At 47.0% G+C, this 9,941-nt stretch overlaps 1 protein-coding gene across 1 annotated transcript; it reads right to left on the reverse strand.

Moving 5' to 3' along the window:
• Positions 1 to 3,966: 3,966 nt before the first annotated feature.
• On the reverse strand, positions 3,967 to 9,509 carry Il4 (interleukin 4). Its single transcript, NM_201270.1, has 4 exons — positions 9,348 to 9,509; positions 9,038 to 9,085; positions 5,122 to 5,274; positions 3,967 to 4,078 (listed from the first exon to the last, which is right to left on the reverse strand). Exons 1-4 carry the CDS (start codon positions 9,477 to 9,479, stop codon positions 3,968 to 3,970), a joined length of 444 nt encoding a protein of 147 aa, NP_958427.1. The 5' UTR covers positions 9,480 to 9,509; the 3' UTR covers position 3,967.
• Positions 9,510 to 9,941: the final 432 nt, after the last annotated feature.

Raw genomic sequence — 9,941 nt, forward strand, 5'->3', positions numbered from 1 at the left:
ACACACTCAGGAATATGTGTGCGCTCAATATCGCACATGTGGTGACTAGAGGACAGTTTGTGGGAGTCAGTTCTCTCCTTTCGCCTTGTAGGTCCTGGGTACCAAACTAAGGTCTTCAACCTTGGAGGAAGTTTCTTAATCTTGCTGGAATATCCCTGTGGCATTTTTATCAGAGGCCAACATTTCTTTTTTTTAAGATTTATTTATTTATATGAGTACACCACAGCTGTCTTCAGACACACCAGAAGAGGGCATCAGATCCCGTTACAGATGGTTGTGAGCCACCATGTGGTTGCTGGGAATTGAACTCAGAACCTCTGGAAGAGCAGTCAGTGCTCTTAACCTCTGAGCCATAGCTCCAAGGCCACCATTTCTTAATGCCCTCCCCCTCCCAAGAATGTTGCATGCATGTATATATATGGTTTTGTTAGGCATTTATCCATGAGAGAATTATTACCCATTGCCAGATGCCGTTAAGAGATAACCCATCCACAGTCTGAGGGCAAAGGCAGAGGTGATGTGCATCATGGGAGAGAGGCCAAGAGTTCATCCTTCTTCATCTTCAGTGACTAGCATGCATTGGCTGTGGCCTCAGTAACTGCTCCAATCACAACTTTCACTTAATCCTCAAGGTTCTCCACACATGTTTTATGGTTGTCCTTAACCTGTGTTCTCTTCAGCCCTTGGCCAAATCAGAGGCTGACGATTGGATGTTTAAATCCAGAGTCTGGGGCTCCCTGTCTGGATGCAAACAAAAATGTTAGTGTGTCCTGACCGTCCAAGCTTAGGGTGTGACTGACTGACCTAGAGCCTGCCTGGGTCCTTTGATTTATTTTAGGTCTTTCTTTTTGACAGCTGTCCCTTTATCATCTTGGCCCCACATACCAAGTGCAAACCCACAACTCATATCCTGTGGCAGACTCAGCTCACATTAGCCAGGACATGCAAATGAGTTTCAATCAAAGGAGAGAGGAAATTAAATTTTTCGCTGCATAGCTTCCCTGATTGGCCTTAGAAGCCTCTATTACCCTTGGCAAGCTGGTATTTCATGTGGGCAGGGTGAAACTGACTGTGGTCAGGGTGAGATTTTAAGCTTTTGATTTTTTTCCCTCTTATTGTGAAGGGGTTAAAAAAGTTGGTATGTATTTTTGGTGTGATGTCAGTGTTGGTGTTAATTTTTGTCACACATGTGATTGAGGGTCAGAAGAGTGCCAAGTCACTATTACTAGATCCCTGGAGTAGAGGATACCGCACAGGGCATCTTCTGACGGGCAAGTCTGAGGGCGTGGAGCATGGTGGGTTTTTCTCTTCTCGCTTCCTTCCCTTTTAATAACAGCATTAATTAAGACTGAGATTTAGTCGCGTTGTTTTGTGTGTGTATCCTGCACGCAGTACCCACAGAGGTCAGAAAGGGGTGTCAGATGACCAAGAATTGGAGTTACAGATGGTGGTGAGTGACCATGTAGTGCTGGGACTTGAACCCAGGTCCTCTGGAAGGGCAGTCAATGCTCATAACCACTGAGCTGAGCTGTCTCAATTCATGACTACGATTAGCTATTTTCTTAATTATCATACACACACACACACACACACACACACACACACACACACACACACACTGATTTCCTTATTGAAAAATGAAGATTTTTTTGTTGTTGTCGTGGAGGTCGGGAACACAAAGTTGAGGCAAAATTTCCATTTATTCAGGTTGGTCATAACTCACATTCTTTTTTTTTTGGAGCTGGGGACCGAGCCCAAGGCCTTGCGCTTGCTAGGCAAGTGCTCTACTACTGAGCCAAATCCCCAACCCCCCCCCCCTTTTTGAATATTTATTTATTTTCGTTTTTCAAGACAGGGCTTCTCTGTGTAGCCTTGGCTGTCCTGGCACTTGTTCTGTAGACCAGGCTAGCCTCGAACTCAGATATCCACCTGCCTCTGCTTCCTGAATGCTAGGATTAAAGGCATGTGCCACTACCACCTGGCTATTTTTTTTTCTTGTAAATTATGTGTAGATGTATGTGTCTGCATGTGGATATGTGCATATGAGTTCAGGGCCTGCAGAAGCCAGAGGTGTCAAATCCCCTGGAGTTACAGATAATCATGAGACATATGTGGTTGCTCGGCAACAACCTGGACCCTTGGCAGGAGCAGCAGGTGACCTTAACCACTGAGCCATCACTCCTGCCCAACAACTCATTCTCTTCTCTTTGAAACAGGGTCTCACTATGTAGCTCAGGCTGGCCTGGAGCTTAATATGTACTCCAGGCTGGCCTCAGACTCACAGAGATATCTGCCTGTGCTTTCCGAGTGTTGGGATTAAAGGTGTACACCTAACCAATCACTCCTGTTCCTTAAACAATCTCCCTGTCAGTTGCTGTCTCAGTTACTGCTCTTAATGTGATAAGGCATCATGACCAAAGCAGCTTATTAAAGAAAGTGTTTAATTTGGGGCTTAAGGTTTCTGGGGGTTAGAGTCCATTATGGCAGAACAGAGAGGTCAGCTGAGAGCTCATGTCTTGATCTGAAGGCTGGAGGCAGAGAGAGCACACTGGTTATGGCCTGGACTTTCTAAAACCTCAGAGCCTGCCCCAGCGACACACCTCCTCCAATGAGGCCACACCTTCTAATCCTTCCCAAACAGTTCCACCAACTAGGTCCCAAGTATTCAAACACATGAGCCTATGGGGGCCATTTTCCTTCAATCCACCAGAGTCTCCCACGGGTCTAAGGCCACACCCACACGTCTGGCTCCCCTATGAAATTTTTTGTAGTCAAGCTTTGTCGTTCTATTATGTTAACAGTTTTAAACACTTAAATCTCTTGATCTTCTTTAATATATGTATGATGATTGTGTGTGCATATGATGCATATGTGGCGGTCAGCACATCTTTGTAGAGCTGGTTTTCTCCCTCTACTTTTACGTCGATTCTGGGGATCCATGTTGTTATGCTTCAAACTGCATTGTAGGTAAGTGCTAAATTCCTTGTCCTTTGAAAGAATCTTTTTTTTTTCTTTTTTCTTTTTTTCTTTTTTTTTCTTTTTTTTCTTTTTTCTTTTTTTTGGAGCTGGGGACCAAACCCAGGCAGGACCTTGCACTTGCTAGGCAAGCGCTACCACTGAGCTAAATCCTCAACCCTGAATCTTTTTTTTTTTAAATGTCTGGTTTTTGTTTCACCAGCCACAGGCTCTGTTGTCTCAGTAACCCCTCCCCATGGAAGGTGTGGTGTGGTGTGGTGTGGTGCCATGCCTCTCTTCTTCTCTGTTTTATTTACTTGTGTGTGTGTGTGTGTGTGTGTATACATGTATATGTGTCTATATATATACCCCTTATTTGTGTATGCGTGTGTGTATGTGAGAGAGAGAGAGAGAGAGAGAGAGAGAGAGAGAGAGAGAGAGGAGAGAGAGGAGAGAGAGGAGAGTTTGGAGGGGGTGTCAGAGGACAATTCCAGGGAATCAGTTCTCTTCTACCTCTGGATTCTCCTCCCTGGACTTTCTACCTTACTTTATTTTGTTTGTATGTGTGTGGGTGTCTTGCCTACATGGCACGCATGTGGTCTGTGTACCCCCCACAGGAGGCCAGAGGAGAGCATCGGCTCCTCTGGAACTTGAGTTATTGTTTTAAGCTGCCATGTGGGTGCTGGGAATTGAACCTGGGGCCTCTGGAAGGGCAACAAGTTCTCTTAACTGCTGAGCCAGCTCTCCAGCCCACATCTGTCCCTTAATGATCTTGCACATTGTGTTCTTGAGGAGAGTGGGAACTCCTGGAAAGGAAGCTAGCTGTCTCCTATACCCGCAGCACTGAAGCCACAGTAAATTAAATGCTTTCTCTAACAGTATAAACTACGACCTTATTGCCAAATGAAGCGTCATTAGTTGCATTATACAAATATTATACAAATATTTTATTTTAAGAGTTATAAATATATATATAAATATTAAAAAAATAAAACCATTAAAAACTCATAAGTTAGGACATGGAAGTGCAGGACTGCAAGTATTTCCCTCGTAGGATGCTTTTTAGGCTTTCCAGGAAGTCTTTCAGTGTTGTGAGCGTGGACTCATTCACGGTGCAGCTTCTCTATAAAAGAAACGTTTCGTTGTGTGAATATGTCTTTGGGTCTCGCTATCAGACCTTGGTCAAGCCTCCAAAACGTGTTCAAACCAGGGCTTCCAGACTGTGTAGGCCTTGAGTTTGGCTGTCATGAGGCCAGACAATTTTGACCTGCTTTCTGAGCACGTGCTAGGGTCACTACTGGTCTGCCATCGGGGTGGCCCAGCCTCCAGAGGGGGGTGTCATGGACAGAAACAGCTAGAGGGAGTAACAGAATGTACAGGCTCAGACCTGGCTCTCTTGTCACCCAGCCTGTGGAGCAAGGTGAGAGCCTTACTGCTCTTCTGTCCACGAAGCAGATGCATTTCAGCATGGGGACATTGGACGCAACAAGAGACCTAGGACGCACCCTCTGTGCTGATGCTGCAGTTTGGGTCTCAGCTCCTCCAGTTACTCACTGCATAGGTTAGACCAGTCACCTCACTTACAAAAACTTTAGTCCCTTCCCTTGGGGACAACGGTGGGGTGGTACGGAGCGCTGACACTGTCCATCAATGAAGACCTAGCCACTTCCCTTGTCCCAAGTCTGGGTGAGCCACTGCTTTTCTCTCCTGGCCATATTAGGATGGCCCTCTGTCAGACCATCTTGTTCTCTGCGCGCACCCCTCCACCCAGGGGTCAGTGCAAACAAAGAGCACGTGGTGTACACCATGGGCTCTACCCTGTAGGTAACTGGGTGTTTCCGTGGGGCAGCATCCACGGCTCTCGTGAACCCAGCGGCTAAACCTACTTTCTTGACTCTGGTCCAGCCACACAGGAGGGCATGCCCCTCCTCCAGGCTTTTGGATGGCAGTCAGCCATCTGGCCCGCTTCCTCACTTAATCCAGATATCTGCGCAGCCATCCACCCTCCTGTTCTTATGCCTTTCTTCACAGCGTGAGCATGACTGGGCATTGTATTGCTGTTCGTCTCTTCTAACTACTGCCCTAGAACATTCCGTCGAGGAGCAGGAGCTCTGTCTACTGGTCTCTAATGCCGTGCCAAGTCCCCTGTTGCTCCGCTCCACTTACCAGTGAGTTCAGACCGCTGACACCTCTACAGAGTTTCCTCAGTTCACCGAGAACCCCAGACTTGTTCTTCAAGCACGGAGGTACATCACGTGGGAAGTAAAATTTGCGAAGCACCCTGGAAGCCCTGCAGATGAGCTCGTTCTCCGTGGTGTTCTGCAAAGAGAAATGATAGAGAAGGCTGTTGGTTACCTGGTTTTGAACTTGCCTGAGAGGTTTTCCTGCCCCGAATGTGGATCTCCTCGACTTTGAATCTGAAAGTATTTCTGAAAATCCTCTCAGGAAAACCTTGAGGTCAGTAAGATCACACCCCTAGGTCAAAGGCGGAGTGGGGACCACTTCCCCCCTAGGTCAATGAAAAAAGCACCTGTCTGTATCCCCAGTCTTCATCTTTCTACCCGGTGGACTTTTCTTTCAGCTCAAGGTGCCCATGTGAGCTCTTAGCCAGAAATGGGTCTTGTTCCTGCACGGCCCTGGAACCTCTCCATGTTTGCTGTCGGCTGACTACCTGCTCCATGCGGATCTACCCAAGGGAGAGAGCAGCAGCTGAAGACGCTCAGAGCCCAGTGGAGGAAGGATTAAGGTGTGCCCCCAAGAAAGCCAGAGATAGGAGCTCAGTGTGAGCAAAGCGTCCAGGAGCCTGGTCTAGGAGGTCAGAAAAGGCTCCTGGGAGAGGCTGCCATTGACCTGAGCCCTGGTCAGCCTTTGCCCATCATTGGTAGAGATAGGAGCTCCTGGTTCTTCCTGTGGACTCAGATCTCAGAAGACAGAAGGCACCAGTAGGGAACCCGTGACAGATCATGGAGAGTGTCTGAGTGTGAGCGTGAGTCTCTGTATCCCACTGAGAGAGGCTGCCTCTTGCCTATGCTTCTAAGCAGCTCTCATGGCTCGCCCTGGGCCCACTGAGCCAGGATGTGTGGTAGTGAAAGCAGGGGGAGCCTTTCAGGCCCGACCAGTTTCTAAACTGTTTCACTTTTCACAATTGCCTTTCTTTTTCTGACTATTGAGGTTTATTTAACAAAATGAATTCCCTTATCCCACCAGCGAGAGATAACTCTTACGCTACTATCAAAACGGGGGATGAGCTCAGTGGTAGAACACTTGCCTAGCATGTGTGAGAGCCTGGGTTCCATATAGCAAACAAACAAACAAACAGAACAGAGCAACCTCTGCACCATGGGGTCTCCACCAGCCTCGTTGGCCCGTGAAAATTTAGTCCTGTCCCTGCTACGTTTCTTTATCTCTAACTGGACTCAAAACCAATCAGCCAGTGCTCCAGATGAACCACTCTGTTAAAAAAAACCAAGTGGGGCCAGAGGAGATGGCTTAGTGGCCAGAGTGCTTGCCTTGCAACCATGGAGGCCTGAGTTCAATTCTTCTTTTTTTTTTTTTTTTTTTTGTCAGAGCTGGGAACCGAACCCAGGGCCTTGCACTCACTAGGCAAGAGCTCTACCGCTGAGCTAAATCCCCAACCCCCTGAGTTCAATTCTTAGAACCTGCTTGGATTTTTGTTTTTAAACAGCTGGACGTGATTGTGCACCTTAGAAACCCCAGTACTGGAAAGGCAGAGAGACAGGAGGCTCACTGGACAGCCAGCCTAGCCTACTTGGCAAGCTCCAGGCCAATTAGGGACTATCTTAAAAAAAAAAAAAAAAGGCAGCCTGTAGAGGGTGCTACTATGTGCATGAACATACATGTGCACTCATGTATTCATGATGTGCATGCATGTGAACAAGCACAGATGCATAAACACACACACACACACACACACACACACACACACACACACACACACACTGCATCTCAAGGGCTTCAGTCTTTAAACTCCTTTTAAAATTGGAAATAACCCAGCTGATGGAACACCCAGAAGCTCTTCCTAAAGCAGCCAGCTTGACGCTTGCCACTTGCTTTGCCTCAGATGACCATCAACATTGCCCACGGCGGTGGCGGCGGCATTGCGTGTGAAGCCCAGGATTTACACACTCTAACACCAACAGGCTCACCCAGCTTGGAGATGCTGGGATTTTTGATTCCAAAAAAGAATTAAAGGTACTAGATTTTGGGAAGGTAGTTTTTTTGGGAACCCAAAAGAAGCAGTCCTCCTCATGTCACTTTTGAGGGAGATTGGGGATTTAGCTCAGTGGTAGAGCGCTTGCCTAATAAACGCAAGGCTCTGGGTTCGGTCCCCAGCTCCAGAAATAAATAAATAAATAAATAAATAAATAAATAAATAAATAAATAAATAAATAAGGGGTGTGAAGAATAATAAGCCATACTGTGAAGGTAAGCAAATAGAATGGGAGGAGCGCAAAACCCAAGAAGCAACTGGGGGGAAGATTCATGAAACAGACGAGTGTGAAGGAAACCAGGGAAGGCCCATGTAAACACATGTAAGTGTCGGGGCAGAGTAAGAGGAAAGCCGAGTCCTAGAGCCACACTTCTTACAACTGCCCTCCAACCAGCCCTCATATGACCTTCAGAATCAACCTTTGTATCTCCGATTGTGAACACCGAGCCTCCGAGGTTTGTGAAGACCTACGGAAGGCCATTTGGCTTGTGAACGGCAGAATCGCAGCCAAAACCAAAGGTTCTCACCCAGGCCCTACAATTCCTCTAGGCCTTATCCCCAAGAGCTGGTCCCTGCTCTGGCTTTTGCTAGGGCAGGACAGTAGACTCAGCTTCTGGTAGGTACCAGAAGGACATTGGAAGGACTCAGAATCGGTAAATACTTAAAATGATATATATATACATATATATACACATATATATACACACACACATATATATATCTTGATAGAGAGGGAAAAAGATAAACACATGTAGACATATATGCACATGAATGTATATATATATATATATATATATATATATATATATATATATATATATATATATGTACACATCTGTCCTTCAGAAACTCATCCTGCATCAGACTCCTGGAGTAATCTTGAATAAAATAAGATCATCCAGATAAAGCCGGAAGGACAGATCTCTGGTGAAGCAGGACAAACACCATCCACGGCCCAGGTGCTGGGTTGGGACCCCAGCCACGCCCAGGGCTTTGTTCCTGACCTCAGCCCAGCGAACATGGAAGGCAGGCGTCTGGAGACCACTGGTAAGTCAAGGCTTTGGGGCCTTTCATTCTCAGTTGTGTGTTTCCATGAAAACAGGAACTGAAGTGCACAAAGCTATTGATACAGCATAGCCAGTCATGTGTTTGTCAGAGAAAATGCACTATCAGCTGTCACATCTGTTCCCGCCCACTACAGATGGAGGGGCGGGGGCGAGGCCGTGCAGGAGGCAGAAAGGGAAGAGAGATGCCCAAGACTCCCACCAGAGGACAGTTGCAACCTAGGCTGAAGGGACTGGGGACCGGGGTGGGACACAGCGATCTGAGGAGCCGTGCAGCAGACCACCATCCCAGCTGGCTGTTAGGTGACCAGAAAGAGGAGACCTGTAGGGACCATAGGAAGTCTCTTAGACAAAGCAAAAGCCTCTCAGCCTGTAATCTTCATATCTGTTTCTGAGAGAGTATTTGGTTTTTTTCAGAAATGCATGGCCAGAGAGAGAGAGAGAGAGAGAGAGAGAGAGAGAGAGAGAGAATCTTCTCACTCAACAACACAAATTGTGTGACTTGATCCAGATACCGTGTCAAGGCTGGGTAGGACTCTAGATATCTGTCCCCTATCTTTGTTACAACGAATAAATCCTGGCTTTCTTTGTGACATGTCTTCTAAGTCTAGTGAAATCCGAAACTGTAAAACACACCGGAGAGTAACTCAGCCTCCACGAAGTATAAAAACACCCCCTTTGGGCCTCTTGGTTTTCTATCACAGACATTTCTCATTCAGACACTTGTGTTTGACCGTCCTCTCCCACCTCCCAAATATGTCAAAGCCGACCCTACCGGTCCACTTACCCTTGTTGCCGTAAGGACGTCTGGTACAAACATCTCGGTGCATGGAGTCTTGATACAAATGAGAGCGGAAGATAAAAGTTAATCCACACAGGACAGAGAAAGCATTGCTCCACCCGTCATCCCCCAGCCCCGAGAAGACTCCCTGTGCCTCCGAGGTGGAAGCAGCAGGGTCTCTTGAAGCCGAGCTTCGTCCCCAGTCCTGCCCCAACCACCTGCCATCCACGTCTCTAGCAGCTCAGCCCTCGGAGCCAAGACCTGCCCGCAGCATCACCTGGGTGTCTGGAGAGATGGTGCTAGATAGGGTACTCACCCCTTTTTCTGTGACCTGGTTCAAAGTGTTGATGATCTCTCTCAGAGGGCTGTCGTTACATCCGTGGATACCGTTCCCGGTACATATGAGAAAGCAGAACAGGGTGACAGCAAGGTGGGGGCTGAGACCCATCAATAGCTCTCTACAGTCAGTGACGTGAGACAACTAAGTTTACCAAGAGATGCTAACAATGCAATGGTGACAAAGACATCTCTATATATAGAGTTAAAGTTGCTGAAACCAAGGGAAAATGAGTTTACGTTGGAAATTTTTATTACACCAGATTGTCAGTTATTTCGGGCCAATCAGCATCTCTCTTCCAGGAGAAAAAAGAGAAACAGGTAAATTTTCCTGTGAAATCAGACCAATTGGAAAATGAAACCCTTAAAAAAAAAAAAAAGTCTACAAAGTTTCAGCATAGGAAATTACACCATAATCAGCCCTGCAGATTAATCTTATCAGCGTAGGGTTGCCGCTGGCTCTGCTTCTGCAGGGAAGGAAGAGGTCACAGGTGTCCGAGGTTGCTGGTGTCGTCCTGGGGAAAGACAGAGTAATATCAAGAAAGTCTGCCTTGCACAGCATCAAGGCCTAGCT

The sequence above is a fragment of the Rattus norvegicus genome, chromosome 10, assembly GCF_021556685.1.
Source record: "Rattus norvegicus strain SHRSP/BbbUtx chromosome 10, alternate assembly SHRSP_T2T, whole genome shotgun sequence".
Lineage (NCBI taxonomy): Eukaryota > Metazoa > Chordata > Mammalia > Rodentia > Muridae > Rattus > Rattus norvegicus.

What these genes read in the sequence shown, in the direction of transcription:
- Il4 (NM_201270.1), bottom strand. Translation starts at nt 9,479, where the DNA reads ATGGGTCTCAGCCCCCACCTTGCTGTCACCCTGTTCTGCTTTCTCATA. An exon ending in ACGTCCTTACGGCAACAAGG is followed by an intron (nt 5,275 to 9,037) that starts GTAAGTGGACCG and finishes TTCTCTTTGCAG; the next exon opens with AACACCACGGAGAACGAGCT. An exon ending in TCAGCGGTCTGAACTCACTG is followed by an intron (nt 4,079 to 5,121) that starts GTAAGTGGAGCG and finishes TTTCTTTTATAG; the next exon opens with AGAAGCTGCACCGTGAATGA.